Source organism: Motacilla alba, chromosome 5 (genome assembly GCF_015832195.1).
Source record: "Motacilla alba alba isolate MOTALB_02 chromosome 5, Motacilla_alba_V1.0_pri, whole genome shotgun sequence".
Lineage (NCBI taxonomy): Eukaryota > Metazoa > Chordata > Aves > Passeriformes > Motacillidae > Motacilla > Motacilla alba.
In genome coordinates, this window is record NC_052020.1 from 25866300 (window position 1) to 25883447 (window position 17148).

The 17148-nt window shown below is 37.7% G+C and overlaps 1 protein-coding gene across 1 annotated transcript in view; it reads right to left on the reverse strand.

Moving 5' to 3' along the window:
- Nucleotides 1-2525: 2525 nt before the first annotated feature.
- Nucleotides 2526-17148, reverse strand: part of LOC119701950 (cytosolic phospholipase A2 epsilon-like) — a 32655-nt gene continuing 18032 nt past the window's right edge. Inside the window, exons 8-21 of the mRNA XM_038139269.1 lie at nt 16748-16811; nt 15242-15384; nt 14996-15085; nt 14226-14263; nt 12447-12582; nt 10424-10560; nt 9037-9259; nt 8008-8122; nt 7068-7205; nt 6686-6793; nt 5682-5873; nt 5055-5224; nt 3839-4025; nt 2526-2951 (exon numbers count right to left, since the gene is read on the reverse strand). Of these exons, the coding sequence (XP_037995197.1) occupies nt 2743-2951; nt 3839-4025; nt 5055-5224; nt 5682-5873; nt 6686-6793; nt 7068-7205; nt 8008-8122; nt 9037-9259; nt 10424-10560; nt 12447-12582; nt 14226-14263; nt 14996-15085; nt 15242-15384; nt 16748-16811 (1950 nt within the window). The 3' untranslated portion in view covers nt 2526-2742. The remainder of the gene's footprint in view (nt 2952-3838; nt 4026-5054; nt 5225-5681; nt 5874-6685; nt 6794-7067; nt 7206-8007; nt 8123-9036; nt 9260-10423; nt 10561-12446; nt 12583-14225; nt 14264-14995; nt 15086-15241; nt 15385-16747; nt 16812-17148) is intronic.

Genomic DNA, 17148 nt, shown 5'->3' on the forward strand with positions numbered 1-17148 from the left:
CAGCTTTCATTGCTTTTAGGGAGTCTGTGTTCTTTGCTTAAATACACATCTGAAAGAAATTTTGTCATCTCCATCTTAGCTTCCATTTTGCTCTGTTCAGGCAGTAAATTGTCTTTCAGCCGAGCAGATATTGCAGTAACAAATTTTGCATGACACAATTCCCAAATCACCTGAGGAACCCCTGAAAGAGTTTCCCTTGTAAGAAAAAGCTTTAAAAGCTCACTTTCTCAGAAATTTTGTTACTTTGCGCATCTGAATTAAGATGCTTCAGTGAGTGATCTCTAAGAGGATATATTTGGGAGGATGAAATAAATGTTGAAATCAATGTTAATTACTCCTCATGTCCTCACATACTCTTTATGTCTTCACATTTGTAAGACTGCACTGCACAGGACACTACACAGCATGTGCGGTGGTCCCTGCCTCATTGAGGGAGTAGACAAAATTAGTACACAAGAAGTAAAAAAAAAAAGGGAGTTTGGGTTTGGTTGTGTCTTTTTAAAATCATCCTTGCTATTATAAAAACTAACAGATCAATCAATTTCAAAATAATCTCATTTCACTTTGCAATTAATTGAGAGTCCATTGATAAAGGTAACTTCAAGGACATGATATAATTTAATTTCCTAAAATATTTGGCACTTTAAGACATTCTAACCTAAGAACTAGATCCAACAAATGTCACCAGACAAATTTTGAACTCATTAAGGATGGGTAACTAACAGATCACAAGAAGCAGCAGTAAAAAGAAGATAACCCAAATGGAAAATATTCCTAGAGAGATGGCAAAAGCTCAGTTACAAGCCTGCATGTTTTTATCAGTCATCTTGAATAACTTGAAATTAAAAATAAAATATATCTATAAAAAACAATCACTACTAGTACTCTCTCTGTCAAAAAGATAATATTGAAACGCTGAGGAAACTGAAGAGCTTGAGACTAGTAGGAACTGTCAGAGAGAGAAAGGTGGGTTTCATGTCAGCCAGCAGGACAGAAAGAAAAGCAGCATTAATAAGTCTCAGGCCGCATATTGCACCTACCTGACTTTTTCCCATCCTATTGTTGAGCAAGTTTCCCCTGTAAAACAGACTGAAACATCCTCCATCCTATTCTGTTTCATTTCCAGCAAAAAGGTCTAGGAAACCATGATAGTAAACCTAAATATATCTCTAGAAAGGACCCAGAAGCATTCCATGAACTAGCTATTCTAGTGTATTGAAGCAGAACCACCAATTACAGCTGCCTCACACATGGAGGGACAATAATCTAGATTTAAACAATATTGTAATAATACAATATTGTACCTGAAAGCAAGGTTACACTGTGCTCTTTCAAGAGTTTCGGGTATATGAACACAATGAACATCCTCATAAGTGAAAACCATTGCCCCCTCCTTCTCCTCCTCCACCCAAACTGCTCTTAGATGCCATCAGCTAGTTTTTTTTTTTCGGAATAAATCAAATAATCCTTTTCTACCATCCACTACCTAGAACTTTATTCCATACAAAAAAAAATTGTCGTTTCTGATTATAGCCAAGACTATCCTGATCTCAACACTAACTCTGCCCTGCTGACCATCTGAATTTCCCCGCAACAGTGAAAAACTTTTATTAACAAAAGGAAGATAATCCAAAACATTTTCTGAGCTCCTGTGACTAGTCTCTTCATGAATCATAGCTCTGCAGTACAAGGCCGATGTTGTGAAAGACTGAGCTTGTGATCTGCCTGTTAGAGAGTTGTGAGAGGAGTCTTGGCAACTACTGTCCCCCAGAAGACCTCTAGGATTTTTGATAATGAGAAACCAGTATCTCAGAACAATCCTTGCAAAGACCATTTTCCTGTAAATGTTGGACAGATGTGAAAGCTATGTCTGGAAAAGATCCCAAAAGGGTCTCTTGCATTGCCCTGTTCTGCACAAACAGCTAGCAGCCACTTCCTAGCTTATGAAACAGTGAAAGAAATCACAAGGTCATCCTTCAGGAACAGTAAAGGCAGGTAAAGTTGAGTGAGACAGGACAGTCAGCAAAAACTCCAAGAGAAAAGTGAAGGAAAGATGGGCAAAATGTTTACTGCTTAGGCTAAATCTAAATGGTTCTGGGAACAGCAGCTCCAAGAGGACATGTTTGATCTCCTGAAACAAAGATGATCTAATTCAGGGGTAATTTTTTTATTGATGGTGAAAACTGTATAAATTTTAACAACACTGATACTAACTTCGGAAACATATTTTCAAAGACTTGTGAAGACAGTTAAATAAAAATCTCATAGTGGACAGAAAAGCAAATCAGAGATGACAACCTTCAATAATTAAATAAGCAAGACCAGCACAATGGGTTAGTTATTTATTAAAGAAATTCCTGTTCAAGGGATTGTTGTTCTGCCACACAGAAAACACACCATATAAATAATATTTTGATACAAATTTTAATGTGCCACATAATTCATTATTGTCTTCCACAACATTATAATAATTTATATTCAATATCTATAACAATTAGTAATGTAACTTGGTAACAAAACTAAAAACAAATTTACTGCTTTGAAGTTGGTTTTGGATTAAACCACTGGTAAATTCCAATCTGTTTATCTGAAGAGCCATGTAAATAGGGTGGAGTCCAGAATGTCCTCAAGATGATATGATTTCCACTGCAAGTATCACTGGTAAGAATCAAACATCTTGATCTCACCAAACCATAGGCAACCCAAAATACCACATGAAAGACTGAAGACAGTGTGTGGTGCCTAATAATTCCTCTGCTTCCTCCGTGCCACTGCCAAGCGCAAGGCCTGAATAATCAACTTCTCATTGTTCAGGACATTGTAATCTGTCAGATTCACCAGTTTGTCAAAATTCTCTTCACTGAAACATACTTCTCTTGTTGTAAATGGGGAGAGGATGCTGGAGACATCAACTTTGCCTCCAGCCATCTCTTCAGGACTCCTTTCCACACCTGAGGGGACAAACCACAGGGAGATGCACGAATAAGGTTTTATTGCAGTATGTGGCTCCTATCAGAATTTACATAATTACAGGTAGAAAAAGGAGACTTGGAAGGAAAGATATAATTTGCCAGAGGCAAGTAAAAGTACTGTGCTAGTAGCACTGTATTCTTCAGCATCTGGATCAAGCCTCTGTCCAATTATGATTTTACATCTTTTGACATTTACATCACTCAAACAGCTTGAAGTTAGAAGAACATTATCAGCAGCAATGCTAGACCACTGCTGGGACAACACAGTCTTTTTTTACCCTACTAGAAAAGCAAGCAAAAAGGAGACCAGATATTCTTATGCTAGACAAAATAATAGCCACCTCACTGAAAGTTCAGGAGAAATAATTGCACTCAGACAGAGGACATAATTCAATTAAAACCAAAGATCTCTGTCCACTCAAACCTCAGTCTGGGAGATTACTTTTAAATATATGAAAATAACTTGAATCAATGGGTTTCACACCAAAACCAGCAGAAGGTTTTTCCTTGTCTTTGTTTGCAAGCAGCAGTGCCTGACTAGTCCATGTCTGTAGAGTAAAACATCTTGTGTTGAGAACCTACCCCCTCAAGGTGTAGAAGTATCAGAATTTTTGCTTTCATACTACCTCTAGTAGTTCTTGTGAAATAAGGGCCCATGCTTTAAGAATCTCAAGCGCTTTAAGAAAGATTCTGGAGTTCATATAGTTTAGATGTCCTGAGACAGAGCAGTTATTTTTTTCAGTGATGAGACCCATGCTGGCATTGGAAAGGTCAGAGATGACAGTGACAAACACATTAGATATGAAATTGAAAGAATTCCCTAGGAAAACAACTTTTAATAAAAATTGCTATCACAGATGACTCACCAGGAGCTTTATATTTCTTGAAGGTGTCATTTACTAAGGGAAAGAAAAGCACTGTTGGAGCTTGTGGACTGTCAGCCTCTTCAAACACATAGCACTCCTTCAAATTTTCCCGGTCTTCCTCACTTATCTCAATTTTGGGAAATGGAATTTCTTGCTCTGAGAAGTACTTTGCAATCTGATCCAGAGGCTGGATGAAAGAAAAAAAGATACATATAAAATGATTACAAACAATCAAAACTGATACAGAGACCTGGATATTTTAAACTGGATCAGCTAAAAGGAATATCCCAAGGTTTGAATCTCCCTCTGGCAAGATATTAAATTTCAGATGGAAACAATCATAACCACACCAGACATTGCAGCTTATCTGATTTTCCACATTGCTTTAGGCAAAACAAGAAAACAGTCACTTTCTATGAACTTGAAAATTAATCCAAAACCCACAGGTTTGCTTTTATGATTCCATTGAAAGAAGTTCAGAAGGGGAAGGCAAAAAAACTACAAGAATGGAGAAGGAACACATCAGTCCAGATTACTCTGCATCATTTGACTTCTTTATTACTTATCACTTTCCCAGTCTTTCTGTCCACTGCATAATTGGTGTTCCTTGATAATGACTCCCTATTAATAAACACACTTACCAACATATCTTGTGACCTCAACAAAAAAACTTTAACAGCTATATTTACTATAAACCTATGTTTATTTTTGTATTATTATCATTATATATGCAACACTGACATATTATTTTAAATTATGAATCAATCTGGCATTAGCCCTACATTTCCATAGGAGTGGTATGAGATATAAAGGCCAAGACAGGTTTTCTCATTTAGTCTGTTAAAGTGTTTTCAGGACTTTCCATTTCCTTTGTAATTTGTTCAGTACAAGGATAACCAAAATCAGCAGAAGAGTTTCAGACTACTCCATCAGTTTATAATACAGTCCAGAATATAATCCATCAGTTTTTAAAAACTATGGGATCCACTGCAGTGAAGACCTTGATGACTTTGAAATGCCTATATCCATCATCATCTTCTAATGTCCTTCTTAGTTACTGCGAAATAAATCACCTACTGATCTATATAATAAATTAGATGATAATAATAATCTAATTCACATTCTAGTACTGAAAAGTTAGGTGTTTTATCTGACATGTGGTAGAGACCAAAAGACCATGACAGAAAAAGATCTCAGACACCATGGCTTTTCTTACCAGTGTTTGGGACCCTCCGCTGTAATTCAAATGCAGGATGACATCAACCTCCCTCTTCGATCTCAAAAGTGGTGGGTAGCTGGTATTAATGAAAAAGCCAGTATCAACCAGGGAGAGCTCATTGTCTGCCGTTTCCATCAGTTTGTTTGGGAAGGAGTCTATCACTGTGTCTGAAATGCAATTATTTCTCATTACAACAAATGAAACACAAGAATTGATTTCTCCTCTGAAGGAAGTTATGGAATAAAGAATCAAGAATTTTACCCTCACTCTAGCGAGACTTATTTACAGGAGTAAGTGACATGCTACTGCTTTTTCCTTCCCCCTTCCTGAGCACCTCATGCTGCTTTAGCCCTAGAGGGATGATCTCTCCTGCTGCCTTAGGCTGAGCTCACTTTATCCACAGGAACATAATCCCCAGACAGCCAGATACAATTTCACTCTTCAACACTCCCCACCAAAACAGAAATGCTGTTCAAATCTGGCATTTATGTTTTCCATTTGTAAAGGGAGAAGTGGCATTTCAGAAGTCGGTCTCATCTCTTCCTCTCTGTTGGAAATCCTAAGTGAATTCTGAAACGTAAACCTTCTTAGAATATTGCTGAAAAACATGCTGGTTTACTGTGCCTTTCCAGGTAGAAAATCCTTCACTCTCCAGGTACTTGTTATGCAGTTGGAAGCCTCTGATAAAATTGGGATACTGTGCAATGGTTGGACGTCCTGTTAAGACATCTCGCAGAGTGGAGGAGAAGACACTTGAGGGAGTGAAAAGACACGTGTCTACTTCATAGGGATTCACAGACAGAAAGGGTTCTTCTGCTGCAAGATGGAAAGAAGAAATTTTAAGTTTAGGATAGTTTTCTGAAATGATCAGTATTTTGAAAAATGGAGTGACTAATACTGACAGGTATCATCATCTCCCACTCCAAAGTTAATCAAACATAGTTATAAGCCCTTAAGGTCTATGCCACCAAATAAATTCAGCATTAGACAGTGAATTAAATGACCAGCTACCTGCAGGCAGCAGGCTGCCAGGCAGTAAGGATCACCTTCCACTCTAAGCTTCCTCAAATGATGCCCACCTCTACTGTGGCGTGTGATGGAGGGGAGAGAGCAACCCCAAAATGTATAGGAGACCTGTCAATAGCACACCTTCAGAATGCATGTGAGTGTCACCCAGTGTAAGCATCAAGTAAGTTACGAGACCAATCACTACAGGTTCCCTGTGCAATTAACAGCAAGAGGAAGCTTTGCCCATGGCTAGTTCAGTGGAGAAATTAGCCCTCTGCAAGAGCCATTTTCTCTACCCATGTTATTACTGGCTAAGGAGGACCATATCCTAATTTAACAATCTCAAAATGGGTTTTTGATACAACATGATTTTTATATGTCTGGTAGAGACTGGTTTTGTGTCTGTATGACCTTCAGAAAAAGGTACAGATTTTATACAGCTTTTCCAAAGAAACACAGTTAAGTTTTAAATCAGGCAGAAAAAAATTCTTTGTTGGCATCTCTGCTTTTCTTTCCTCATCTTTTACTCTCCAACTTTGACAGCATTTCTTTATGCATTAGACATCTTCACAAAGCATAAACAATATATACCAAAAGTGTAAAAAAACTTGAAATCTCACCTATATCTTTTACTCTGTCTCTGGTCCATCTGCACCAGAAATCTTCTGAATCAGCAGCCAAATTCCAGACATACATCACATCTATGGAAAATATGCTACTCCACATGCCTATGATGTGAAAGAGGAATAGAAGCTGATTGATGGAGTGGCCTCGGAAGAATCTTAATTGATACATACCTTCAGTTCTTCCCATTGGATACTTCCTTTCTGTCTGTACAGATGCCTTTGTGGGCATACTTCATGAGTACATCCTTGCTAGTGTAAACTCACACCTGCTCAACCTGTCTGCTGGTGTCTTGCCAGTGGTGGTCACCACAGACCATGTGCTCGCCCCTACCAGCTGTCTCTCCAGTAGACCACCTTTGCCCAAGGCAACAGTCACCTTGCATGTAGCAGATCCGAGTCTCTGAGAGCTTCTTCACCATCCTTCCCATAAAGAATTGACTTCCAAAGTGTTCTGCACGAATAGATGCTCCGTATTTCAGCAGACCAACTTCATAAGGAGTGAACTCCAGCCACTCTATGGGAACAGCAGCCGGACCATGAAAAAGCAACATGTTAGGCAATGTATTAGATGATACTAAACAGAAGAGTTCCAGGAAGCAAACCCAATGAGAAAGACACTGGCTAGTTCATAGCATGCCATTCACCAGCCATGGCTGTATCTGTTTTGCTGGCAGTACTGATGCCATGAGGTCCTACCACACTGTGGCAGGGCAGTTCCAGGCTGTGATAGAGCAACCTCCAGCAAAAAAGCCCTGGTCTGAATGAAACCACAGGCATTCCCTTAACAGACTTAATTTTACCCCAAAGTATGTGTTGCTCATGCATAACTTGTTTCCTTTAGGGCTCTAGTGACAGAGAGCTTAGCATTTACTTGGTGTCATGTACTTAGCTGCTCATGTTAAACAAATACTGTGAAAATTAATAGTAGAGGAAATAGTGATTTTCCTGACATTGGACCCAAAAATTCATTTTTTTTCTTTAATTGTTCAAAATAAGACCATATGGAACCATATAAAAATTTGTTTCATTCCAAGGCTTTTGTGACAGGATAAATTGTGACTTTGACATCTTCTGCGGTATAACTGTTTCCACTTTTAGCAAAGTAAAGAACTCAAATTCTAAACATGAAACATATTTGGATTTTTTCTTTTTTGTTTTGGTCACTATTATCTGAAAACTTACTGACCTATTGAGGGGTTTATTTTGCAATTAGAATGAAATTACTGGTGCACTAATAAAGCTGTTTATTCCACATCATCTTAGTTTAGACCATTTAAATTATAAATTTGTTAAGAAATCTAAATCATAACCATTACCTCTGAATGCCTGGGCACTATAGTTGGACTTGAGGTTGATGGCCACATAGATGGGCAGTGGGTTCTGGCCATTATCCACCGCCTGCCGTTGGTCTGAGAGTCTGTGCTCGTCTTTCTGGGTTTGATTAAAAAGGGTTAATGGAATGAGGTGAAAAACAACTTGCACTTCAAATAATATAATGTGAATTATCAGTCCTATGCAGCCTTATCCAAGTTCTCCTTTCCATTCCCAGGTAACTGGATTTTCTGAAATATCTGCCATGGGATATTCCAGACTTGGCAAGAACCCCATAAGAAGCAGCTACACCCTATATGGGTTCAGAGATTTTGAGATATGTGGAGAAGTTGATTGAAGATTCAGCCAAGGGGAAAAAAAAATAAAGTTTCAGGAAAAATCATGCAGCTAAGTGGAAGGTAAAGTTCTTTCCTTGGCTGGGTCTTAGCAAAAAATTGATTGTATTTTAAGGTATTTTGCAAATATATGCATATTCAAGAATATATTCTATGGCACATAACAATTTAAAACTTCATTGTATAAACTTAAACCAGAAGGAAACTGTTTAAAATACACTATTTTTAAATGAACAAAATTTCTTAAAACTTGATGCCATATTTAGAAAATGGTCTTTCTCACTATGTGAACCATCTCCTTATACAGGTCACTTTATAAATGCATATCTTCATTTATGCTAGAGAAGTAAATTATTTCAGATTTTTAAGTGCCTCTTCTAATCAGAATACTTTATGTCCAAAATGATTTATTTACAATTCAAAATATTTTTTCTCAGAGTACTTCTTTCTTTAAGGAGAAAAAACACCTTTAACTGGGATGACATGGCTCCTTCAGTTCAAGGTCAACCTCTCTTTAAATCTAGAGCAGTGGTTTAATAATGGATATGAATATTTGATATTTAATCAACTGCTAAACTGATTATTTGCATAAGTAGTACTGAATGGCATCCAGGATTTGTTTTTTTCTCCACTGTAGCTATTGAAGCTCAGCAGTTATTTGGAAGAAAGGAGCAATACCTTATCATGTAGCATGGATTCAATGACAAGACCCCAAAGGTCTATAAAAGAAGTGTTATGTCCTTCTTTAGTCCTCTCCATCAGGTCATTGTAATAGTACTTCAGACAATCCAAAGAAAAACAGCAGATCTTGGATTTGGTTACTTGCTTGCGAGCTTCCTTGATTGCATCCTCCAGATATTTTTGTGACCAATTAGCATCTTCATATAAATTTGCCATGGTCCTGAAGAAATGTTAGTAGAAAATAATGAAAGAGGCATAATGCTGAGGTTTGCTTTCAGAAAACAGATGTGCATGTTTGCCTGTTTCTTAATTCTTATGGGGTTCACACTTAAAATACTCTCATTTTGGAAGCAAACAATACCTCCAAGCTTTCCTGGTTTGGATGTGATAAAATTGGCTCAAAAATTACTTTGAAATTCAAGAGAGAAAAGAAACCAAGACCCAAGGCTATCAAATTCAAATGTTCCAAAAGTATTCATCAAATCTATTTCTTGGAAGGTGGGGAGCATTCTAGGGAACAGTCACTACTACTCTGCTCTAGTCCTGCATTTGTTCCCATATATCTGCTAATGGCTTCTGCCAGCAAGAAAACTGGGCATTTTTGGGCATGTCCTCATATGACCATTCTTACTTGTCCCCTTAAAATCATAACACAGACAGGTACATTCAGATCTCCACGTACATACAGAGAAGTTAAAAGAAAAACCTACCATTGAAGTTTGGACTTACATAAAGTGACCCACAACTCAGTGAAAAAAAATTCTCCACTTCCAAACAGGTGTAGAGGAGTGGGGGTACCTAGAACCTACTTGATTAAATACTTCAGTTATTTTAAGTATGACATCATCTGCTCTATGCCCACTGGGAGAAGAGAGCACTTCACAACAAGCCACTGTATCTGCAGTCTCTCCAAGGTTAGTAACTTGATATCATTTGCTGGCCTTTTGTGACAATATTAATTCCTCTAGCCCCAAATACATCTTTTACCAGAGAGATGCACTGTAAATCCAAAATGGAAGTGAGAATAACCAGCAAATGGCAGGCATAAATTCTTCTTTCCATCTTTCTTCAATTTCCAGTCTAAAGACAAATTCATTGTATTTAGTCTAAGGTATAACTGATACAGTATGAAAAGGGAATAGAGCATTTAGATGAAGATATCAGGCATAGACTGAGTCAGTGTGCTGACAAAAGCAGTTGATGAGTGTGGTAATTGATCTCTTACTCAGTATGTTTTGTTTCTTTGCTCCAGGTGGACAGAGAGTAGATTGTGGGGAGAATAGAAATGCTTGTGCTTTGCTAAGTGCCATATAAGCTAATGGTATTGTACAGAGTCAACAGTATTGAACAGAGAACACATGAAGCTTGTTTGGGTCACTCTCACCATGTGGTACCCGATAAACCTCCAATGTAGGAAATGCAGTCTAAGAGGTTGAGTTTCTGGAGGCCCAGCAGGCTGCCATACATTGCTGTGAGTGATCTCGTTCCTCCCCCGGTTGTCGTAATGGCCACCACGGGCACCTGGTCAACACAGCAAGGCAGAAGGAGCAAAAGCTGTGCATGAATTAGACACAAACAGCCCTTACTGCAGAAATCAGATAACATGTCAAAGGCATTGATATGAGCTGGGATGCTACTTGGGATGCAAAGGATGTGATTGTTGCAGAAGGCTTGTTTGCCACCACCTGACTGCTGTGAGAAGGAAGGCTTATGTCTTACCCTCTCGGATGGGGTGGGAAGGTGTTTACTTAACATACAACTGGAAATCAACCTCATCACTCTGGAATTTTTCTCAAAGTGTATTATTAGAAGCTGTCACAGAAAAAATACAGGATTTACCACACTGGAGCAGGTTAGGGATCCATGATTCTGCTTCTAACAATGGCCAGTGTCACACAGGAATGTGCAGCACCCTGTAATCAGCCAGACCACACAATAGCCAAAGCCTTCCTGGCCCCAGGCCATTAATTACTTTATGTCCTGAAGCACAGTCATTGACAGGGTTTCCCCCTCCAAGATCCAAATGTAATTGAAGAGACAGACTATTCTTCTCCTTATCTTTTCCTGATCTAGTACACCCTTTGCTTCCGTTAACATCCAGAGTGTGGATGCTTACACGCCCCATGGAAAATATCTATTTATACCTTTCAAGTATTAGCTTCTAATTTCTTAAAGGAATCTGTGTTCCAAAGTCAATGAACAGAGCATGAAGGAAATAATTCTTCTGCTCTCTGAAAAAAACAAAAGCTCAGAAAAATGAGAAAACAGATGTTCTTCGTACCCTAAACTCTTTAAGATCTTACATCTAAGAAATTTTATAAAATAATAATAATGAGTAAAATCTCATAATCTTAACTAAAGTCAGAATAAACTCCAAAAATTATATTCTGGGGTTTACATTTTCTAACCTATTTTTTTTAAAAGTTAAAACTCTTATGATTTTTTTTTGGTTCAAATGTAAGTCAGTTAATAAAGAAGAGGGGATATTTTCCCATATTTCTGAAGTGAAACACATGAATAGGGGAGCCACACCTTTCAGAAATTACACATTTCAGAAAACAGTTTTCTATGTGTGAGGAAACTCTCAGACAGCTTGTAAAAATGATTTAAAATGTTCTTTTCAGCTTTGTTGAAAACTTTGTTTCCTGTATTATTCTCTGCTCTGAAATCCAAATTAATATTTTTGAATCATATTTTCCACATCACTCTTTTTTTTAACTAGAGTGTTAGAGTGTTCTTGCTGTTGGTACATTTGTACTTTTCTGATTGTCAGCAACCCAGTTAAGCAACAGCAGTTGCAAAGCTTATGACTCAATTACACAGGCAGGAACAGGGTCTAGAGTGATACAGCTAAACTTACAAACAGCTATTTCATGTACAACTCAGTGATGCTGTAAGGTCCACTCTTCTTTGCCAGATTGATGGTTTTATTCTATCTCTCATTTTTCCCAACAATACTGCTATTTTGCTGCAGAAACCAGTCCAAGAATTTTTATTCAGATGTCTGTGAAAATTTTTCTTTCTTTCTCGACACCCTTTACACATGTGTCATGGCCATCACCTTGTCTCTGTGTTAAGGCCCCCTGTTTTGCAGGCAGCATTGCCCAGCTGTTCCATGTCTGTCCACTATAATTTTTTCTCCTGAGACCCATGAGCAATACTCAGAATAAACCGGAATGGACTGTTTGAGGAGCTGTTGAGAAGTTTTTAGGTCCATAAAGACATTATCCTGCCTCCCTCACTCTGCTACATTTACAGGTCACTGCTTCGCTCGCTCATGCCTTGCCCTAGGTGGCCACGCCTGGCCCACACCAGCAGGACTAATTAAGCTGGGATCTTATTTGTTGTTTGAATTTGTAAGCCAGGCCCCGATCCCCTGAGAGCTACCAGGGTCTGTATTGTCTTGCCTCATGCTCTTTCAGATCCTCTTCCAAATTAAGAATCTTTTTCAGAGCAGCAGCAACATATTTCTTCCTTTTCCGCAGGAAGTTCTGCTCCTCCATGCACAGGCTAAACCCCAAGCGCACATCCAGATCTCCTGAGCTGGAACAGACAATGGGACAAATCAATGCACACATCAGTTATAGATGATTTCAAGATCTGTAGCACAGATAATAATTTAAAAAAAGTCAGTAAAACAAGTTATTTCCAAGTCTGCATGTTAATAAAGAAAAGAAGAAAAACAAAAAAAAAAAAAAAAAACATTTCTACTGCCAGCAAGAAATAGCAGTGAGGATGAAGAGGAGTTTCCAAGGTACTTTAGATCTCTTGGAACATGGACAAAAAGACAAGACACACAAGTCAGGGAAAGATCCCCAAAAGGAGTATTTTCAGAAGTATTTTTTTCTGTACTCCTTCCTGTTTATCACTATGACACCCTGGAAAATTCAAGTGATGACATCATCACTTGCTCAGGTTTTAACAATCCACTAACAGCATTTAAAGTGAGGGTTTTAATGAGTTATGTGATGAAGCTTGAACTGCAGGGCAAGCATCACCCCCTGCTCAATCTCTTGGGAATTCCAGCCTTTCACCTGTGTCCTGAACATATTCCTAGATAAGTATTCACAAGCTTCATCCTGCAATATACAAGAATATCCATCACTTTTCTTTTTCACGTGTGCAGACACATGAAATTTTGTCCCTTGAGAAATGTGGTGCACAAGAAAAAGAAAATTCAGAAAAAAGGTGCAAACCAAATCAAATTGCAGCTAATATTATGTGCCTACAGCAACATAAATACACTTATTACTGAGAATAACACTAAATATTGACCAAATCTTCTGGGTCACATCACCCTCTGGTGGCTGCAAATTCTGTCCTGAAAATAAATTTCACCAATATTTCACAAATATGAATGTTTCAAGGATTAAGGCTACTAACCTCTCTTCTCCAGCAAATTTGATTTATCACACAGTGTAATTTTGGAAACAGAATAAGGTCAAATGTTTTACCTTACAAAAACAAACAACTCTTTTAGCAGTAGATTAACATTTTTCTTGCTTTCTTTCTATATGCATGTCTGTTAAATGTACAGGTCAGTATATTTCGTTATGGGCTGAGGTTGTACAGGTAGCTCTCCATTTACACAAAGTTTTCTTGTGCTGTGAAAATCCACCTCACTTTCCTTCTGTATATCATCCCATGGGGGGTGGTGCTGTGAACCACAGGAAGTTTTCAGCTTTACCATAAAATGCCACTGTCTTCAATTTTTCCTATCACCAGTGCAATTCTGTCCCTGTGAGTGGCTTGGCAGAGGCGCAGCTGGTCAGGTCTCCAGTCCCAGTCTGCTTCAGTGAAGCAGAAGGGGCAGAAGCCAGGCTACCCTATGTTTGTTTTGGTGATTTGGCAAAATTAAAGACTGGTAGAGGTTATTTCAGGCCTTGTGCAGATCTGACAATTGGCATAAATGGGGACTAAAATAATATGTGAATGGTACAGTTTTATTCCTGTGTGAGAACAACAGGCATAAAGTCAACTAATTTACTGTCAGTGAAGGCTCACAGACTCCTGCTGAGCTGCACAATGCTGTAAGTGCAGCAGACTTGCACTTACCTCAGGCACCACGTGAGCACAGCACACAGCACTCACGCAGTACATGTTCATCTCTGCACCTATCACAGAAAAAGCCTACATAACTAGTTTACAGCAGTCCTGGGTGACAGGACTAAAAGAGGCTATCTTACCATTTTCTCGCTGTCAAACACAAGTGAAATGAATTATCCTGGAAAATGAGAAAGGTAAAGATAATTATTACTAAATTTTAAACCATTTCTTTCCTTCAAGCTCGGGCAATGCTCAGACTAAGAGAGGTGGTTCTCAAATAGTAAATCATACGGCTAAGGACATAATTTTTACACAATTAACCAAAGCCTCACTCCCTTCCCTGGAATCAAATTTTCTCTTCTCTAATAAGCCTGTGTGTTTGAGGCAAGTAGTGTGCCACAAACTTGCATGTTTACACCACTTCCCAGTTTGCACATTTAGAAGGGGCAACAAGAACCAGAAAAGTTACTTTATCAAAATATTTTTTTTGAAAAATACACACAAAAGCACCCCCAATATCAATATTTAGAAAAACTAAAATCTGAATTAAGCTCATAATCTGAATGCATCTTTTTTCAGTTCTTAGCCAGTATCACCCCAATATAAAAAAAAAAAACCCAAAACAATGTGGTTTTGAATGGATGTGCATTTTACAGTCATTTCTTGTTCCTTGAAACCACTTAATTCTAACTGTAGGATGCAGGTTTGCAATGACTGTTGTATTATTAAAATTAGTGTTAACATGTTCTTCCTTAAAGCTGAATATGGCAACCTTAAATTTTTTTAACTTTTCCAATGAGTGGCTGTACAATTGTATACAGTGATTTTGTTTACTTGGTAACTTTATTTCTAGCTGGACAATGTTAAGTTTATTTTAAAATACATATTTCAAAAGGTTCACAGCACTCACCTCTTCAAGTATTATTTCCTTTTGCAAAGGGAGTGAATTCAGGGGGAAAGAAAGGACCCCAGATTTCTCTGTTTCATTTCCATCAGCCAGCTGAAAAAATGTAAAAAAGCAATTGGGTAAGAACACATAAAATGTTTATAATCTCTAGAACTTCTCCACTCAGAAGGCTAGTTCAGTTTACTGGTTTTATTAATTTCTTGTTCTAATTTCATTTGAGTAATAATAATAGACAGAAGGAGAACTTACCTCTTCTGGTAATATGATATCCAGTCTTGTCTGGTCATTTATGATGCAGTGAAATATGATTATATGAAGGTTGGGGCCAGAGTCCAGCAAAATCTTCTGGCTTCCTTCATGTGATCCTTTCACTGTAAATGTAAGCTCTGGGTCTAAACAGAGAGGCAAGGAACAAGCAGAATTTTAACTATTACAAGCAAACACACAAAACTAAGTAAAAAAAACAACCTTCGCTTTTTGTTGAATTTTTCTTACGCCGCAATGACTAAGTCAACTTTGGGTGGCAAAACCAGGCTGAAAACTGATCTAAAATATCTTGGTGAATCTATATAAATAATGAATGTACAGAATTCACAGATTTTTAAAATACTGTAGCTTGCTATTTTTTAGATGCTTTCCATGAATAAATTAAACCAAGATTTGGATTTAGAGGAGTGTCAGTTTAGAGGCATTTTGGATTATTCATGTTGCATAAAAGTCATTTATTTGATGTCAGTCTGTTCTGGTTCAGCGTCTACATTTTATAATATTAAGACTAACAAATTATTCTATAAAATTCAATCAGACTCTAAATTATTCTAAAACTCAATCAGACTACTTGGCATGTGCCCCCACGTCACCAAAACTGAAACAACCTGAAGGCTGTGTTTCTTGTACAGAAAAGCCTTTGTGTTTACAGAGAGATCATATGCTGTTCTCTTGCAAGATCAGGGCCAAGAGACATATAATTTTAGGTCACTAACCTTTCCTTCCCATGTTACATCTCAGTCTGAAACTTCCTATAGTTCAATTCAGTCATTGCTACCGTTTTCTTCGTAGAAGTCAATTTTCAATTCACAAATTAGAACAGTCATGAGTTTTTGAGATTTGCCCCAGGAGCAGCACTACACAAGCTACTGTTCATTTAAATCCGTGAAGAATAATAGTGAATAGTGAAGAATCCTGCTGTATTTGTTAGAGCTGTATTTTATAGACAAAGTACTGTTTTGGTGATTGTATTGTAGCAGAGGGCTTCCCTGCAATTTGCGAAGACCCCTTTGATACAATTTTGCATTTAAACTTAGGTTTGTTATATTTATTAAGAAACTAAAGAAGTCTCCTTCAGAACCCTAAATATGCACAAACTTTATAAATACTCAAACCCAAATCAAACGCATGGGATAAGATTTCTACATATTAATTATAAGATAAATTTAAAAGATCCCACTTAGAAAAAATTGTTTTGAACAATACAATCACTAAACAAAGAGAATGTACCTCATTTTTTCAAGTTTCTCGGTCTAGTATATGTGTCTCTATTTTTGCATCAATTTAAGATTTGCCTCATAACTAAGCTCTTGACGAACTTGAATTTTGACAGATACAATCTTTCTGCAAGGCGGGGCATGGCAAAACTAAGCATTATATGACACAGATAGAGCAATGTGCACAACAGACTATTAATTTTTTTCAACGTCTGTTATAATGGCTGAATCACAACACAAGAACAATAGGCTAATGAAGCAATAACCTCACTTGTGGATTGCTGCTTCAGCTTCCCTGTATCCACTCTAACCTCCAAACAGGAAACCTCACGTGCCTGCAGCAAGAGAGGATGAATGATGATTGAGAGAAGTGTAAATGTCATTGCAAGTGATTCATACTGTTCCCAACCAACCCCTCTGGTTGATCAATGAGCAAGACAATTATTATCTATTACTATGTCTTCAGATAACACAAGGCCAGTAATGATATGGTATTTCTTTCCAAAACTGAAATACAGAGGAACAGCTCATGAGCTGCTTGAACTTGGAGAGACAATTAAGCAAAGAAGATGAGCCCTATTCAAAATAATGAGCATATTAACATATGGAACTATTTTTATGAGCATTGTAACACTCTCTTCATTAACTCCTGATAGTTCTGAGCCTGTCATT